Source organism: Limanda limanda, chromosome 16, assembly GCF_963576545.1.
Source record: "Limanda limanda chromosome 16, fLimLim1.1, whole genome shotgun sequence".
NCBI classification, from domain to species: Eukaryota; Metazoa; Chordata; class Actinopteri; order Pleuronectiformes; family Pleuronectidae; genus Limanda; species Limanda limanda.
The window spans coordinates 16782588-16801688 of record NC_083651.1 but is presented as its reverse complement, the minus strand read 5'-3'; the positions used below and the strand labels follow the sequence as shown (position 1 = coordinate 16801688).

At 40.7% G+C, this 19101-nt stretch overlaps 3 protein-coding genes across 3 annotated transcripts; 1 reads left to right on the top strand and 2 right to left on the bottom strand.

Moving 5' to 3' along the window:
- Window positions 1–1347: 1347 nt before the first annotated feature.
- On the bottom strand, window positions 1348–4047 carry LOC133021245 (cilia- and flagella- associated protein 210-like). Its single transcript, XM_061088029.1, has 9 exons — window positions 3865–4047; window positions 3604–3777; window positions 3314–3510; window positions 2933–3089; window positions 2725–2864; window positions 2417–2609; window positions 2073–2237; window positions 1685–1981; window positions 1348–1452 (listed from the first exon to the last, which is right to left on the bottom strand). The coding sequence occupies exons 1-9, from the start codon at window positions 4045–4047 to the stop codon at window positions 1348–1350; spliced, it is 1611 nt and encodes a 536-aa protein (XP_060944012.1).
- A 2893-nt stretch (window positions 4048–6940) lies between these two features.
- Window positions 6941–9827, bottom strand: cfap210 (cilia and flagella associated protein 210). Its single transcript, XM_061088028.1, has 8 exons — window positions 9645–9827; window positions 9381–9554; window positions 9090–9295; window positions 8781–8937; window positions 8573–8712; window positions 8295–8487; window positions 7394–7558; window positions 6941–7300 (listed from the first exon to the last, which is right to left on the bottom strand). Exons 1-8 carry the CDS (start codon window positions 9825–9827, stop codon window positions 6941–6943), a joined length of 1578 nt encoding a protein of 525 aa, XP_060944011.1.
- A 2003-nt stretch (window positions 9828–11830) lies between these two features.
- phgdh (phosphoglycerate dehydrogenase) lies at window positions 11831–18813 on the top strand. The gene is made up of 12 exons (XM_061088398.1): window positions 11831–12064; window positions 13370–13521; window positions 13612–13677; window positions 13775–13829; window positions 14021–14119; window positions 14210–14342; window positions 14865–15013; window positions 15124–15276; window positions 16653–16791; window positions 17016–17143; window positions 17244–17466; window positions 18346–18813. Exons 1-12 carry the CDS (start codon window positions 11927–11929, stop codon window positions 18498–18500), a joined length of 1590 nt encoding a protein of 529 aa, XP_060944381.1. The 5' UTR covers window positions 11831–11926; the 3' UTR covers window positions 18501–18813.
- The last annotated feature ends 288 nt before the right edge of the window (window positions 18814–19101 follow it).

Here is a 19101-nt window from a genome sequence, read left to right as displayed (position 1 = left end):
GATTTTAAGTATAACTACTTTTTTGATACACTCCAGACCCTCTGTCAGAATTGTTCTGTCATTTTTGAGTCCTCTTCAAACAACACTACAATATTGTATGCTAAGACGTTGTGTGCAGCATTTTAATAAACAGACGGTGCAGAGCAAAGTTAGACCAGTTTGTTTTCATCCTACCTGGTTTATCCGGAGAGAAGAGTTTTTCAGTTTTTCAAAAGACAAACCCGTATTCACTTAATTTCTGATCCTGTAATGTGGCCTATCTACAAGGTCGAATGATTTACCAAGTTGCTGTTATTTTCTGACATTGCATTTCGGTTATTTCAGACGTCTGTTAAGCAAAATGGATACAGATTTTCATTTCACATTTGGCACAAACCATTGTTTGGACTTAAGGATTAAACCACTTGATCTTGGTAGCCAAAGGTCATGGTCATGGTGGCCCCTCAGAGTACATTTGTTTTTCTTGATCATGATATCTTAAGATTGGCTTTCACTACGTCTGGTACACAACACTTGGACTCACTAATTCAATTCTGGTGGTCATGGTGGCCACCTGCTTAAGGGAATTTCTTAAACTTTTGATCAGTCACTTGAACTCAAAATACAAATTGATTTTGTCTCCGTGTTCAAAGTGACAATATATCTGTGCGGGAAAAGTATGTAGACAAATGTAAACCAAAACGGCTCTGGTTGGTGGAGGCCTACAACCGCAGTGCATGGATTTTTATTGGTATTTTTGGACATATTTTAGCTTTGAGTTAATTCAAAGAAGAGAAGAGGCTGCTCGAGAAGCCAAAAACAAAATGGTAATAAGAGAGAAAATGAATCTGATCAAAAATAAAAATAGTAAGACATTGATGTATATTCTGGTCAGCCGAGAGGTTGCTGTGTTGTAGAAGCTTGATGATGAAGGAAAGAACCGCGGACCCAGAACTTGCAGTATAACAGAGTGTTTATTACACAGAAGTTTCACAGGTCAGGACGAGCTCTAGAGACTCGGAGAAATCACACAGCCAAAAGGTGAAGTCTGACAGGCCTTGGTCAAACACACATTATATAGAGAGTTTGGTTCCGCCCATGACTTCAGGTAAATGCCGTCCCCTATGGGATTTCTGGCTAAAGATGGACATGTTTTTGTGTCCGAACATGAAGACACATTGGTCAAGAACATTCCTTCTACTCGCATCCATTAGCAAGTGAGAGGTCACTCTGAGAGTCAAAGGTCATTTCAAAAAGGTAGAGAACTTCTAAGATAAACATCTGGAGGACTCTCTGAGAGACTTTTATCTGGTAAAGCGAATGATTAGAGGCCTTGGACCCGAAACGATCACAACCCATTCTCAAACCTTAAATGGGTAAGAAGCCAGGCTCGCTGGCTTGGAGCCGGTCGTGGAATGCGAGCCGCCTAGTGGGCCACTTTGGGTAAGCCGAACTGGCGCTGCGGGACTCTGTCTGAGAGTCCAGAAGATAGGTATCATAAACGTAAGCCCGTAATTATGTTTTGAAAAAACACCAACATGTTCTACTCTAACGAATACACGACAACATTTTTATGCCTAAAGTAATATCGTGACAGGAAAAGACAAATGGGGATCAACAGTGAATAATATAGTAAGGTGCAGCTCAAACATCTTAGTTTTCACCAGATAAATCCCATTCTCTTCTTTGCTTCATCAATAAATACTGTCTCATAAATGTCCTTGGTAGGACCAGCGTTGATGGGCATCGGAACACCGGTGTATTCCTGAACCATGTAGCTGGGCCTGCTTCCCCCGACAATAGGACCGAGCCCTCCTCCAATCATATCGCTTGCAGCTTTGCAAAGTGGAAAGACGTCTCGCTGAGCATCTGCTGCTGCATGGATGACCTTGTGTGAATAGATTAGAAACTGCTTTTCTTCCTCAGCCAGGATATCTCTGTTCTTTGCCTCAAAGTCATCTTTCTCCCGTTTCAGTTGCTGCTTCCTGGCATTTTTTGCAGCCTGAGTGTGCGGAAAAAAACGACATTTACTTTCAGAGAACAAAGGCTGCTGTTACATGTGATGGTGCAGTGATGGTGAGCTGTGTCGTTACCAGTTGTGTTGAATTGCAGTCTCGGATCTCTCTTAGCTTTCCTCTGATCCTCTGAGCCTTCGCTGCTTCTTCCTCAATAAAGATCATCTCAGCTTTTTTCTTGGCCTCAAGAATGTCGCTGCACAACTGTTTTTCATCTTTGTCCCTCTTCTCCTTTCGGCGCATCTGACAAAACAGTGTTTTGTTAAAGGTGCCGTAACATTTAGTTTGCTTCAGCAGGACAAAGAAACACAGCAAAGTAATGTTTTTTAGATATTAGCTCCCTTAATTAAAAGCAATGAAATTGATTAACAAAGGTTTGCTTCTATAATATCATGACTTGGTTTTATCTGAACCAGTGTTACCTGCAGATGTCTGTGTTCAGCGATGGACTCCACCAATGCATTCCTGTTCTCCTCCTCCTCCCTCAGCTTCTGCTCACGTTTAGCCTCCGTTTCGGCGATGGCCTTAGCGATCCTCTGATCCTCTAGATCAGTTTCCTGCTGCTGTTGTTCTGACATGAACTTTATGAACACGTCTTTTCTTCTCTGGGCCTCTCTGTGGAGTAAAGAAACTCATACGTTTAAACTATGTTAACGGAGGAACCACTGGGACGTGGAGGCAGATGAGTGGGTCTACACTGCGTGTTGGATGAAGAGATGCTGGGTCTTACCTGAACAATTCCATTTCTTTCTCTTTCTTTAAGTCCATCTCTATTTCTTTCGCAGAGAGAAACAGTTTCCTCTGCTTCTCTTCAACCGCCTGTTTTTGGGCCTCTGCTGCTCTCAAGATGTCTCTTTTAGTGACATGGTCCTGTATAGTGAAGTTGTGGGTTAGAAACTAAAAATAATACGACAAAACTTGTGTTGTTAAGACCCTACCATATTAGCTTGCTTCAGGTTTCTCTTCTGCTCTTCTAGTCTTTCTTCCTTCATTCTCTTCTCCACCAGATAGAGCTGATGACGGCGAAGGCTTTCCTCTCCCTCCTTCCTGTGCTCTTCCTCTCGTCGCTCTTTAGCCAACTCAAATTCCTTCACCCTAAAGAGAAGAAATCACATTCTCGTGAACCAAATGTTTTTTTACTCAAGCCTTCTAACTTGAAATATGTCACAGCCAAAAACAGTGGGGCCGCACTGTTATACTTTACTCTGTTTCCAAAAAATAAGATGTTAAATGTACATTTTCATGCAACTTTACCAACAGTGATGCATATGTTTGAGATAACTTTGGAGACAATGAAACTGATCTGATGTGAGACTCACTGTTTTTCCAGGTCCTCTGCAAAAGCCAGTTGCTTAAGCTTCCTCCGGACTGCGTTCTCTTCCTCCTCCCTCCGAATTTCCTCCTTGATTTCATCCAAATTCACAAATTCTTTTGTCACAACTTTAGAGGCCTGCATTTTCTTCATCTCAATCTGAGCCGCCCTCTCCTTCAACACCTCTGCCAACAAGAGGGCACCCTGTAGAAATAGTAAAAATCAATTATCCCAAAACAAAAAGGTGGTACATTGATACAGCCTAGTGCAATTATACAAAAATAAAGCAATACTAACATGTAATCCTTGGACTCGGTTGGTTTGATTGAAGAGCTGAGCCTTGGCTTTCACAACGATGTCTTTACGTTGTTGGTCCTTGTATTCCTCCTCTTCTATATCCAACTGTCTCCTTTTCTCCTCCATAATCTGTTCCCGGATCTTCTTCGCCTCCATCTTCTTTTTCCTTTGATTCTTGATAAAAACGAACACAGACTTATACTCACAGGTGGAAACAATAAAAGTAAAAATCGGACGAGAAGCCCTATGAGGACGACTTACAGTGATGGTGTCTGGCCACTCTTTCACCATCTGTTTTGAGCGCAGGTGCAGGGCTTTCCTCTGGTTCTCTGCTGCTCTCAGACCCTCCACGTCTTTATCACCCTGAGTGAATGAATTTTGAATCCTCTGCCATTCAGTCTTGGTCAACACGTTGCCTTGTCGGGTAGCAGGTGCCCGGAACATCTTGCTGTCTTCTATATAATGTTGTGGAATACAAATTAATTTCCTCCATGTTAAAAGGTGGAACATCTGCTTATACTGGCTGGTTAGTGCAGCCCACTGAGGTCATTTTAATTGCTTAGAATATGGGCAGGTTCGAAAAAGCAGACATGATAACTCACACTGTTAATTACAAAGTATGCGACTGTATTTTGTACTACACTGACTGAAATGATTTGTTGCTGATTTTTTGGTATGTGTATTGTCATACCATTTTTAACTTATCTTTTGCGGACTAATCGTTTCGGTGTTTTAAAATAATTTGATTTCAACTGACGCTGCTGGCTGTGGCTGATGCCGCGTTCCATTATACCTTTGAATACGGAATCTGTATTGTGATAAGTGTTGTGTGGTGAAGAAAAGTTTCCATATGGGAAAAAATATTTCTTGGTGGCCACTTCCAAAAAATAAATCAAATTATATAGATAGATAGATAGGCAGAGTCAGTACTCCAATAATAATACTGCATATTATTGACAAGAAACAGTAATATCCTACTTAACATGTACACCATGGTACAGGAATGTTATCCTTTTAAGGCTTGCTTAAATATTTATTTGTAGAAACATGACGTGTCGGGGCTACTCTGACGTTGTGCATTGTGGTAGCGACTCATATATTTCTTTAATTTCTTGGTTATATAATATATTAAGATTTTAAATCAGTCATCATGCTGCTAATAAACCAGAAAAAGGAATCCTCAACCCCTTAACTCTTGTTTCTTTATTTCTCACCTCTCTTACAGGATCCTCCCCGCTTGCCCACTGGAACCTTGGACGTCATTTTGTCACATATATTGTATATCTATCTAAAAAGCTGATAAATGGACCCTGTTATGCAGCTGCATCAGTCAGAATTTGTTGCGCTGTTTCCACGTGGGCTGGCCTCTTCATCATCAAAGGGTCCAATCATAGGTTCTACCTTATAGGTTGCTACTTCCTTTGAACCTACAGTTACATCACTCATTTGTTGCTGAGCTGCCGCTTTGAAGCAGTATTTGACCAGCGCCATCTGGGCAGTTTGGAGTTGGACATTTCCAAATATGGACAAGAAGGAGGAGCTGGAGAGGATTGTGTCAACCCATTTTACCAGCCCTCCTGGCCCAAATGTCAGTCAGGACCACCAGGAATCGTCCAGGTTCTCCCTATTAGCCACCTGGGTATGGACAGGCCCGTAAATGATCCCAAAGCGGAACTAATAAAGGACTTCTTATATCTGTCTCTGAGTGCAGATTTGCCTATTAAGTCCCTTTGGCTTTTATTTTTTTGAATACTTCTCTTCTGCTCCCTCCCGGACTAGGCATAAATTGTACCTTCCCTCCTAAATGAGAAATGAAAAGATTGGGACCAATTCTTTATTTTTCCATAATAGATCACAATGAATCACACACGCAAATATTTAGGGCCCGAGCCCTGAGAAGCACTGACAGACATTGAGGCCCTATATGGTCACATTGACCGATCTTCACAAAAATTGATACACATGAGTATCATGACCAAACAAACAAAAAAGTCTGTAGGTGCAATTTGAAAAACGCAACAGGAAGCCTGCTTTTTTGTATTCAGTGGCCATTTTTGTCATATTCCACAGTTTTACTTTGATTACACTCCATCAAAACACAATGTGGATACATGGACCATGAATCCTTCGATGCTGAGCCGTAAACAAACAACTCCAATCCTGCATTAAGAGCGAGCGAAAACAAAGGTGAAATGTTTAATCAAAGGGTCTTTGTATAATTCAATAATTTCTATATTTGTGAAGGTAGCTTTCAATAAAATGTTCGACTACAACTCAATACACTGTACTTTCTGCTGCAGTAAACCAACTAGCACCACTGATGTAAGCCTCAAGCGTTCACACTAGGTCTATAGAGAGATAGATGGCGTATAGCACTGCGGGCCGGTCAAATTCCCACTTTAACTTAAACTGTACATTTGAATGTGGAGATTAATAGCAAGATTATTCACAGTAACAATGATTTAGCAATGAAATTAAACCTCACTCACACACACACAGTGTCAGTACCTGAACCTAAACACACATTTGCTCTCAAAGGAACTCACTTCCAGATCCCGTGCTTCAATGGGAAAGCTGCGCAGTGCGTGAAGTCATACGTAATAAAGAAATGCCCTGAAGGGATCGCAAATTCAATCCCAGAGTCCTATTGGCAGACCGAAAGCTGGTTATATATTGTTAATTATTCTAACAGTTCTAAAAAACGTTTGTGGATACTGATCTTTTTTCTCAATATAAACATTAATCTAAACCTGCTGTATTGTTACACACAAAAATACACACACAGACACACACACGCCAATAGGTAAACTATATATAGGTTGTTTTGCTTTATACTGAGTTTGTGTGCTTTTTAAAGGATACATAAACCTAAAGAACTTTTTTTTACCTTTGTTTGAGCACAAAGTCATGACAATCTGAGGGGAGAAAAAGAGTGCCGCTTAAAGCTGTTCACTGCTCTGTCACTAGTGTATATTTCGAATATAGAGTGCTGAAATAAATTTTCAGCCTATACAATGTTATTACGAATACCAGATGTTCAGTTTCCTTCTCTTGGTGTCAGCGTGTTCCAGGACCCATTTACACACACTTCATAAACAAATATTATTTCATTTTAATGTAGTTTATTGGTTTGAGTGTAGATTAGGAACACCCCCCCTCCCAACCCTACATGCAAAACAGGTGACAAATTAACAAATTAAAAGTAAAATCAAAATGAAGGGAAAAGGGGATAAACGTCACAAACACAAAGATAGGTTGCTTGACGAGCAAAAACTGAAACAAACTCTGTCTCTGAATGACAGAGAGAGACATGGGAACAACAACTCCTGCAAACATTTTAGTCTTCCCACATAAACCCCAGTCTCTTCTTTGCTTCTTGGATATCTACTGCCTCGTGGAGCTCTTTAATGTTCTGGGTAGCACCAGAGATGTAGTTAGGCATCTGAGCACCGCTGCGGTCCTGAACCATGTAGCTGGGCCTGACTCCCCCGAAAACAGGGCCGAGCCCTCCTCCGATCCCTTCGCTGGCAGCTTTGCAAAGTGGGAAGACGTCTCGCTGAGCCTCTGCTGCTGCATGGATGACCTTGTGTGAATAGATAAGAAACTGCTTTTCTTCCTCTGCCATGAGGTCTCTGGTCTTTGCCTCAAACTCCTCTTCCTCCCGTCTCAGTTGCTGTTGCCTGGCAGCTTTTGCAGCCTGTGTGTGCAAAAATATCGAGATTTACTTTCAGAGAACCAAGGCTGCTGTTACCGTCTGTGATGGTGCAGTGATGGTGAGCTGTGTCGTCACCATTCGTGTTGAATTGCAGTCTTGTATCTTTCTCAGATCTTCTCTGATCCTCTGAGCCTTCGCTTTTTCTTTCTCACAAAATATGCTGTCAGCCTCTTCCTTGGCTATATGCATGTCTTTGGATCTCTGTTGCTCTTCTTTGTCCCTTTGCTCCGTTTCTTGTCTCTGATAAAACAGTGTTGTGTTAAAGGTGTGATTACATTTTGTTTGCTTCAGCTGATTAAAGCAGCACAAACAGGGTTTACACAGGGTCTTAAAAAGTCTGAAAAAGCCTAAAATTTCATAATCAGAAGTTCAGGCCAAATGTTAGTTATGTGAACATCCATTTAATGCAACTTCTGTCAAGCTTTAAGAATTGTTCAAATGAAACAAGAGATATCTTTTTGAGAAATGTTTTTGGTTGAAAGCAGTCTGTAATGTTCACCTCTTGAAGTTTTCTCAACAATTACAGATATCGGCACGTTGTAAAAAAAAATAGAAAGGATGCACAAACTGATTACATACAAACACCTTTCGTCGGAATTGATCAATGGGGCACTGACCCGAGCTGAAATCTGATTGGCCCTTGAAGTGGTGCCCCTATCCTTTCAGCAATCTCTTCTATTTAAAAAAAAAATAACAAGTCACTTACTATCAATTGAGATGAAAATGTGTGGAGAATTTGTATTTCCTCATCGTTTTTGAATAATGTGCTTGAAGAAGGAGCCTGAATGTATTACTTTGCTCAAAGCCGAAGAGCTAACACTGAACAAGGAAAGACTTAAATATGCAACTTACTTAATCAGGAATTGTTCATAGATGTTGGAAGTATATTTGCCCTTCTGTGTAAATTGTGGTCCGTTTATAAAAAAAAAAAATTAAAAGATAATTTAAAGTAACCTAGTTACCCTAACCAATTTACCATCAGTTCTCTGTGTTCAGCGATGGACTTCAACCCTGCAGCCCTCTTCTCCTCCTCCTCCCTCAGCTGCTGCTCACGTCTGGCCTCCTGTTCGGCGGCGGCCTTCGCGATCCTCTGATCCTCGTTCACAGTTTGCTCCTGCTGTTGGTCTGTCAGTTTCTTCATGAGCCCCTCTCTCTGCCTCTGGGCCTCTCTGTGGGGTAAAGAAACTCTTTGGAACGTGGAGGCAGATGAGTGGGTCTACACAGGGAGCTGGATGAAGAGATGCCTGTTCTTACCTGAACAATTCAGTTTCTTTCTCTTTCCTTAACTTCATCATTTTTTGTTTCGCAGAGAGAAACAGTTTCCTCTGCTCCTCCTCAGCCGCCTGTTTTTGGGCCTCTGCTGCTCTCATGATGTCTCTTTTATTGACATGGTCCTGTATAGTGAAGCTGTGGGTTAGAAAATAAAAATAATGGGACACAACATGTGTTGTTAAGACCCTACCAGTTGAGCCTGCTTCAGGTTTCTCTTCTGCTCTTCCTGTCTTTCTTCCTCCATTCTCTGCTCCATCAGATAGAGCTCATGACGGCGAAGGTTTTCCTCTCCCTCCTTCTTGTTCTCTTTCTCTTGTCGCTCTCTGGCCAACTCATGTTTCTTCATCCTAAAGAAAAGAAATCACATTCTTATGTGAACAGATATTTCTATACTTAAGTCTCCTGCAGGTTCTAGGCTGCACTGTGATACTTTACTCAATACATACATACAATACAATGTTAAATGGAACCAATGAAACTGCTCTGATGTGAGACTCACTGATTTTTCAGCTCCTCTGCAATAGCCAGTTTCTCAAGCTTCCTCTGGACTGCCTTCTCTTCCTCCTCTCTCAGAGCTTCGTCCTTTCTGGTCCCCGCCAAATTGATGAATTCTTTTTCCACATCTTTAGAGGCACTCTTTATTCTTTTCTTCAGCTCAATCTGAGCCTCCCTCTCCTTCAACACCTCTGTCATCAAGAGTGCACTCTGTAAAAATAGTAAAAATCTGTTATTATCCCACAATATTTAACATGCAGCCTATTACAATTAAAAAACAATAAGCAATACTAACATGTAATCCTTTGATTTGGTCGGTTTGATAGTAAAGCTGAGTCTTGGCTTTCACAACGGCCTCTTTACGTTGTTGGTCATTGTATTCGGCCTCTTCTATATCCAACTGTTTCCTTTTCTCTTCCTCGATCTGTTCCCGGATCTTCTTCGCCTCCAGTTTCTTTTGCCTTTGATTCTTTGATTAAAACGAACACAGACTTATAATCACAAGTGGAAACAATAAAGTAAATAAAATTGGACGAGAAGCCCTGTAAGGACGACTTACAGCGATGGTGTCTGGCCACTCTTTCACCATCTGTTTTGACTGCAGGTGCAGGGCTTTTCTCTGGTTCTCTGCCTCTCTCATTCTCTCCTTGTCTCTATCACCCTGCTTAACTTCATTTTGAATCCTCTGCCATTCAGCCTTGGTCAACACGGTGACTTGTCGGAGATCAGGTGCCTGGAACATGTTGTTTCCTCTGCTGAAGACACGATTAAAAGGGAGGAAATGACCCCAGGAAGACAAAACTTTAAATGTACCACTACACCCAGGACACTCTATGTTTATTCAAACCATAGATTCATTATTTGAAATAAAATCCTGAATGTGTTACTCACTTTGTCCACCAGGACCCACTGATGAGCTTTTCAACAATTGTGTCATGGGATCGTGTAGAAAACAGATTTTTTTTAGATAGATATATAGATTAATAGATGACCTTAACTTGCATATGTAAAAAAATAATACTGGATATTATGAACAACAAATCATAATATCATGCTTAACAAGTACAGTTTACAGTGTAAAGTATTATTTTATACTATCTTAAATCTTTGTAAAGATTAAAATATTAAAGTTTTCGGACTAACTCTGGGCTTATTCTGCATTTTAGTAGCTTCCCCCATTTCATAAAAGCACATACATTTTAAAGCTGTTATCATGTTGCCTATGAACGAAAAACCTATTCTTATCAACCTCAACCCCAGAAACCCCTGTTTCTTTTACCTCCTCTACTGGATCCTCTCCGGTGGCTGAGCTGTACCTCGCAGGTCCTTTTAATCACATATATTATCTATTTAAAAAGACGATTAAATAAACTTGCACGGTTGCCAATGTAACAGCCAAGTCAGTGTGGATTTGTTGCGCAGTATCCAGGCAACGGCAGAACCAACCCGAAGCAAGCATTTTCGTTAATGGACCACAGGTGGCGCTCTATCTATCTATCAATAAAATTCAGTGGTAGTTATTTTTGGTTTAGTATTACATCATCTAGTCAAGACAAGTCACAAAAAAATCCCCATCCAATAGGGATTGTAATAGGTTGTTTCTATTTAAATGTACTCTTATTCAACACAGAGTCAGGGAAACACTTCTCCATCATATTGGGTTTACATTATAAAATACAGACACAGATTCTGTTGAAATTCAAATGACATGCATTTTAATACCAGAGTTAAAAGCATATACATAAGGGTTGGACGTGTAAATACTGAGCCAATACTGGCTAGGCAGTCATGTGCAGCCTACAATGAGTCAGGTGATCAACACTGTCTCTTGAATTAAGCCTGAACTCGTCTGACCTCAGCGAGTGTTCAGTGTAAGAAGATAAAATCAAGTTGGATGTTGCTTGAAGGGATTAAAGTGATTCCTGGTGTATTTGAACAAAAAAAATCTATCATATTTCGGCACCACACTGTCTGTAGCCTCCTGTTTACCAACTGTTAAGCATGAGGGTGGAAATATGCCTCCAGGCAGAGGGGGAAATAATTCCAACAATTCTAATATGCATCAAATTCTGCAAATTTTAGAAATCTGATGTATATTATTCAACACCTTTAAAGAAAATAAGAAAGGGAAACATTATAAATTATTAATAATAATTGTTGTTATTATTAAAAATCATATTTTTGTGGGTGTATACCTTTTTCTTCAATTTCATGTATTTTCTGTTGTTTATGTATGTCTTAATAATCTTGTTTTTATTTCACCATATTGGTGGGGGCATCTTCTTCGTCCTTTTAAATAAAACTTTTTTTTTGTATTTATCAGTCATAATCCTAAACATGCATGCGACATATCGACACATAAATCAGATGACAAAGGATAGAAAACAATGGTTTCAAAAATATTCATGGGGAGACAACAAGAAAAAAATCATTGAAAAAATGTTATAAACCAAGTAATTATCTGTTTGAAGTACCCTCGTCATGGCTTTAGAGTTCTTGGAGCCTTTCATGACGTCAGTACAGTCTTTCATCTCAACTTCAACAACATGAAGAGATGATTCAGAGCCTCTGGACTTACATCTGTTAAATGTGGTAGTTCCTTATTAGAAAGAAACGGATTATCATAAAGAATATTCAGCTTCACTATTTATCTGAGAATCCCAAACGTGCAGCTGCGTCACAGTAGACATGATGGAGGCGTGTCCACTGAGTGAGGGGCCGGCCCCAAACCCGAGGGATCCATTCAAAACCAGCAAGGTCCACCATCACTCTCTTCCGGGCACCAAGCACTCGTCCTCAGCTCCACTTCATCCACCACCGAGAGAACCCCTCCGCAGCAAGATGGCCCCTGTCTCCATCAACAGCGTGCTGATCAGTGAGAGTGTGGACCCTCGCTGCAGAGAGCTGCTGCAGCAGAATGGCATCCGGGTGACGGAGAAGCAGCAGATGTCAAAAGAAGAACTCATCGCGGAGATAAAGGTGAAGTTGTCTCTCTGCTTCCACGTGCATCGTCTTCTTTCTTTTTTTTCTGTTACGCAACATGCAGGCGTTTTTTTTCCTCTCCTCCCAATCCTGCTCCACAAAGTGTGGTCATTCGTTTTGCTGCTGCAGTTGTCGGTGGGGGGTCTGAATATGAAATATGCATCAGCCGAACAGTTGTTTTAGATTCATTCAAACTTTCATGTTTGAAGAGTGCTCACTTTGATTTGTAAGCCTCGGTTCCCAGAGCGTTTCCACCAGGCTGAGGTGTGATCGCTGGAGTTATGGTTTAGCACCGCCCCCGTGGGAAGCTGATGCAACTCATCCATGGTTTTACCAGTTCTCCAATCACATGGAACTACCACAGAAATAAAACAACGGGCTATGGATGGATCTGTCCTCACCACAAACTAAATGGATCCATCACATGAGAGAATCTGAACAGTGATTCTTCTCAACCCCATTTAGCTAGATCATTTTTAAATCATTCATGTTCCCATTGGCTTTATTTAAATATTGTTTTTAAAGATAATTACTGCAAACATAAACTCACAGTGATGCACAGATCATTTTTTGATTGTTGTGCATTTAGGAGGAGGCTCTATATTTTTCAAGAGCATTTCAATTTACTGTATCTGCACCTCATGGATCATAAATAGTGACAAACAGACAGGAGAGAACCACTTTAAATTTAAATTCACTAGGTACAGATTTCATGTGGATCTGCACCAGATATTCATAAATATTAGTCGTCTAAACATGCCAGATTTTTAATACTTTTTTGGAAAATGTTGAGAAATCTAGCTATTTCAGGGAAAGTGGTTGGAGAAATCCTGGATCTACATCTGATCTGGATGTGCACCTTAATGCAATAGGTTCTTCCCTGGGTCATGCCCCTCCCCCCTTTAAAAACATTTGTTTGATTTAAGGTTTGTTGTGAAATCACTTTTGGTTCTTGATAACACCAGAACACACAAACTGATTCCAACAAGTAGGATTTGTGCTTCACATTAAATGAACTAAGTGACAGTGTTGGAACTTATTATTTTATATAAATGATATATTAAGTTAGTTAGTAAGTAATACAATAATTTATTATTAACTTATTTTGCACATTTCTCCCTGAGAAAACGGCACCAGAGTAACCGCAAAGTGACTGACAGAATTGAATTTGTGGGCCTCAGGGTTTTGGAATATTTCGAATGGCAGTTTATTTTGCCGCTTTGCATTGTTACTATTCATAAGATCAACTACAGATATATAAAATGATTTCTAATCAACAATGTGCCTCTCTCACCATCCCAGAACTACGATGGCCTTGTGGTGAGATCTGCAACCAAGGTAACAGCGGATGTTATCAATGCTGCTAGTAATCTCAAAATCATTGGGAGAGCTGGGACCGGTGTGGACAATGTGGATGTTGATGCTGCCACCAAGAAGGGCATCATTGTAATGAAGTAAGTCTGAAGGCTTTTGTTTAAAAATTGGACTTGGATTGAAGCCTCAATATAATGTGCAGTTCATTAACTGGAGACTGTTTCCTGCAGCACACCGAGTGGGAACACCATCAGTGCTGCAGAGCTGACATGTGCCCTGCTGATGAGCCTCTCAAGGTAAGATGACTTCTGTATTCATGAGCTTTTGTCCATATGCTCAGTCTTTATAATTGCACAATAACACTGTGTTTTCTATATGTCCGTGTGTTTGCAGAAATGTGCCTCAAGCTGCAATGTCGATGAAACAAGGGAACTGGGATCGCAAAAAGGTCAGCAGAGATGTTGGTTCACCCCTTTTTCCCCTTTGAACGGCCGGGTCCGCAGTTGGCTCACAAAGCGATTTACCGTCGCATGGTCGACTCCATTGTTGGTCCAGTCTGCAATAATCAGACACGACTCTTGGATTTGTGTAGTTGTGGATTTCGTAATCAGGGTCATTGTCTTGTTTCTACATTTTCAGTTCATGGGTGCAGAGCTCTACGGCAAAGTGCTCGGAATTGTGGGACTTGGCAGAATAGGAAAAGAAGTCGCTTCAAGGATGCAATCATTCGAAATGAGGGCAAGTAAACAGATTATAACACAACAAAACTGGGTACACGCATTTAGATGAGACACAAATGCTGATATATTTTCTTTTCTCTATCTTCAGACTATCGGTTATGACCCAATCACTCCAACGGAGGTGTCGGCCAGCTGGGGGGTGGAGCAGATGCAGCTGGAGGAGCTCTGGCCCCAGTGTGATTATATTACTGTCCACACTCCCCTGATGCCCTCTACTGTGGGTGAGTTTTACACAGGTTCTCCCCACTGAGCAGAAACAGACCTGGTGTTAACTTCCAGCCAGTGGATCTCACTTCCCGGCACTATATGCAAATAACACGACTGTCATTTCTCATTTGGGTTTCGGCAAAAGCGAGAGATGGAGAGAAAGAGGGCGAGTGGAGTCAGGAGAGACTGAATTACGAATGATACTTTAGGAAAAGGATCAATCATGATGTGCGGATCAGTTTTGATATTGCGGTGGTGGCTAAGACAAATCAATGGATGGAGAATCATAATAACATCTTTGATTTATTGTGAAACTGCAGCGGGTCAGAGGACGTCAGCTAGGTTGGAATGTGGTCAGACCACCTGGAAATGTGGTCTGAGCGATAGGATCTCAGGACACCCAGGATGGTTGTTAAAACCTGGTCTGAATAGGCTCAATGAAATCTTTGCTGATAACATCACTTTTCATCCAATGCATTGTACTTGCGAGTTGTAGAATGCACTTATCAGATATTTTTTGTGTGTGTGTGTTCAAGGTCTGCTTAACGACGAATCATTCGCTAAATGCAAGAAAGGAGTGAAGGTGGTGAACTGCGCCCGAGGCGGCATCATCGATGAGGACGCCCTCCTCAGAGCGTTGGAGTCCGGACAGTGTGGAGGAGCAGGACTTGACGTCTTTGTTGAGGCAAGTTTTACGATCCTCTATTGTCACACATTAGTCTGATCATGACGGACGGCGGTAACACAAATCAAACCGATTTCCTCAATGGAGATGTGTTTTATGTTTGGCCACAGGAGCCACCGAAGAACCGCGCACTGGTGAACCATCCCAATACCATCAGCTGTCCTCACCTGGGAGCCAGCACCAAGGAGGCTCAGGCGCGCTGTGGGGAGGACATCGCCCTGCAGATTGTGGACATGGTGAAGGGCAAGAAACTGGTTGGAGCAGTAAGTTGTACTCAATATCATAACAAGTTTTTTGGTTGCAAAGAATATTTAAGAGGTGCACTAGGAATTTAGTTTTGCCCTTCCATAAAGCTGGGGGATTGGTAAGAGATGGTGAAAATGAAAGCTGGAGAAAATCCGGACATGTCCCCAAAAAAGGATAAATCAACGACAACAATAAAACCTCTTTGATAAAATAAAATGTTTTTAACAACTGCTCCCACATATGTCATTATATAGTTTCATATGTTAAATCCATTTTGTGTTTCTCTTTTTAAAGCTATTGCATAAAATCCAAGGTAGGTAACCAGAGAACAGAATGAACCCATGTGACACTAACACTCACTTTACCTGAATGGCAAGATGACAGCGGCGTCACACACAAAGCTTTTTTTAGCATGAGCTCTCACTGTCTTCACTCTTCTACACTTACAATGCACAGCATCAAACCAATGCATTAAGAACATGCAGCTTTGTGTGCACACTTCTGGCAATAATCTCCATTTGAAGACTTACTCTATGAAAACCAGTTTGCAGTTCAGCCCGTCTCAGATGTCACAAGTCTACCACTTTATTGAAATATGCGATGCATGCAACCACAAATTGAATCTGCAATGGTCACATAATCCTCCAAGTTAGCCTTTACTTTAACAGTCAACGATTCTATAATACTTGTCAAAGCACGGCCCGGTAGTGGCATTATGTCATGTGAGTGACCACACCAGAGACATGTGTTAAAACAAGGTCACAACAGGGTCTTAGGGGAACTAACACCTGATAAGTTCTGAGGTTTCTACATTTCAGTCACTATTTTACATTCAGACCCCCAGTGTTGTTGATGAAGGATTGTGCGTTTTTCCACTGAGAGACTGAAGTGATAATAAAACATGTTTTATATTTCATCATGTATAAGATGAGATTATTAAATGTGATTAAGTACAGCCATAGATTATAGGGATTTGTCAATAACCTTCATGTTTCATCAAAAAATGTAAATTATAACATTATTCTTACGTTGTATCCCCGAGAAAGCAACAACTCTGTATCTGAAAATTAGTTTTTAACAGCGAACTGTCAATAACCTGTTGCAATTACAACACTTCCAGCTAAACCAGCTTCAGAGACCTGAAACAATTCAAGCTCAAGTCAAATTATCAACAATCTAATCTGGATAACTCGGGTGTTCATGTACAAGTAGCAGGCTTTCACTACTACTGTCTTTATACATCTGTATTTATGTCACTGAATTTTGAAAGTCAAGAAGAAAATGGCAAAATCATGATATTGTAATCGTTTGACTGTGTGTGCTGCTGAAAGCATCTGCTTCTGTTCACAAAAACACACCTGATCCAATCCGACATGTCTTTTTTCTCTTCTAGGTAAATGCTCAGGTTTTGGCGAGCACCTTCTCCCAGGAATCTCATCTGCTGATTAAACTCGGAGAAGCCATTGGAGCCGTGCTGCAGTCGTGCTCCAGCTCTAATAAACCGTTCAGCCAAGTGAAGATCAACACTCAAGGTAAAACTATACTATAAATATATACAGTTTGTTTCACCAGTGAACTCAAAGGGAGGAAGACAATATTGCAACAGTGGCCCTTTCCCCCCTCTAGTGGCGTGATTGTGATTCAGATGCTGAATTTGATATCAGTTGTACATGAGCTAATGTAAAAGATGCGATCTTCTGTTTCTGTCTTATCTGTTTTTATTAAATTAACTAATCGTATTCACGGTTTTCTACAGGTGATGGCATGAAGTCCTCTGGTGGTTACATGACATCATCAGTCCTGGTTGGACTGCTGAATAATGAATCTGGCTGCTGCCCAAACCTCATCAATGTCCTGAGTCTAGCCAAGGATTCTGGAATCGAGGTACAGTGGCATCTCATTGTCACAAATGCCGACTCACAAGGAGTGTGTCTTTTTGTTTTTAGTGGAATAATTGTGTCTGGCATGTGAACTGACTCTGCAGGTAAACCAAGCCCACTGTGCATCCGACGAGGCGGCTGATGGAGTGTGCGAGGTGGAGATCGTGGCCAACGGCTGCAGCTACAAAGCCGTGGGTACAGTTCATGGTGGTGTGCCGGTGCTGCTGGAGCTGAGCAACAGTGTGTTCAGGCAACCGGTCCGTCTCACTGGGAATCTGCTGTTCTTCAAAGCTCCTGCGAGTCCCAAGCTTCTTACTTCTGTGGCTGGTGAGACACTTTGAAGATCATTTGTGTGCCTTGTAGAAGTGACTGTGTTTGAATACGGCCACAGTTACAAGATAGGAACCAGTTTGTCTCTGTATTGAAAGTCTTTTCAGATTTATAAATTAATAGCTAAGTCCTTTCTTGTGCTTCAGCATTTTACAATGAAAAACTAGCAAAGATTGGGTCTGTTAGGTCATCGCTAACATCTTGTTTTTGATCTTTTATCAGATTGAGCAAATTAGTACAATGGCAAATCCTCACAAATGGAATTCATCCATCCATATCTATGGGCCCTTTCCCATTTACTTTGTATAGTTCAGATTTTCAGAAGTTGATACATGATTAAACAAAAGAAGAAGAAAATGAAAAGGAAGAAGCCTGAAGGACTGTTTGTATCTGTTGAAACCATGTTTATTTTGCTGGTAGTAATAATACTAGAGTGGCAACAACATTTACAAATTGAACTGAAGGCTATTATTTTTTTAATGCACTTTATTCAAAAATCTTAGCGAATACAACAGCCAAACTGACAACACACTGAGGTCACATGCACAACCATCTAGAAAACAATCCTAGCTGTCATAGGGTGAGAGATGGGATCAAAATTAGGTTTTTAAATTTTTTGTGTCATAGGCCCAACTAACAACCTTTCTATCATGAAGCCACTGAATGGGAAAATTAAGTTCATGTATTTCTGTCAGAAAAGCTGTATTTAGTTTTACAGATGTTCCTTTTTTAATTTCAAGCTTTGCATTTAAATAAAAGATGGAATTGAGTTATGATCTCTAAGGACTAAATAACAGTTTTCCCTGAGTTATTATATTTATTTTTTGCCTTCAACTCGCACCTGTTTTTCTCTCTTTCCCATTGTCCTTTTTTTAGGAGTGCTGGCCACAGAGGGAGTGGAGATCGAGTCTTTCAGCACTCCCTCAGACCGCAGTGGTGATCTGTGGTATTGTGTGGGGGTGTCCTCCCTCCTGCGAGACCTCGGTGCCTTAAAGTCCTTGGTTAAGGAGTCTGCACAGCTCGCCATTTAAACTGACTGCAGCAGGAACCGCTCCAGTGCCTGGATAACATTCAGTATCTGAAAAAGCCTAACATGCCCGATAGTGTCTAATTTTATTGATCTGTCTTGGTCTTCATGTTTACAGCTAACAACTTGTTTAGAAGTTGAAATTGTGTTACACACTTTCAAACACTTGAACACTTTAAAATGTCTTGCGTTCTGATAACATTCCAGTGGTGAGATGGGTTAGGAGTTCTTTGAAGTGAAGATGGAGTGACTTGTTCTTTTACCGTTTATTTGACCATTTCAAAGCAGATATGTGGAATAAAATACACTTACTAAAACACTGTGAATGTTTGTTTTATTTTTACTTAGTGAGATTGAAGAATGAATTACACGGGAGGCTTATGTCAATTGATCCGGGGAACTTCAGTTTTGGATCACATCACATTGGACTGGTCAACATAACTGACAGTAACAGTGTAAATAACATATAAATATTATTTTATGCAAAAACAGTCAATAAAATATGATTCATCACCTGTTTAAAGTGTCCCAACAGTATGAAGCAATGCAACCCACAGCACCATTTTCAACAATTTGTAAAATTCTGTCTATAAATGTACTGTTTG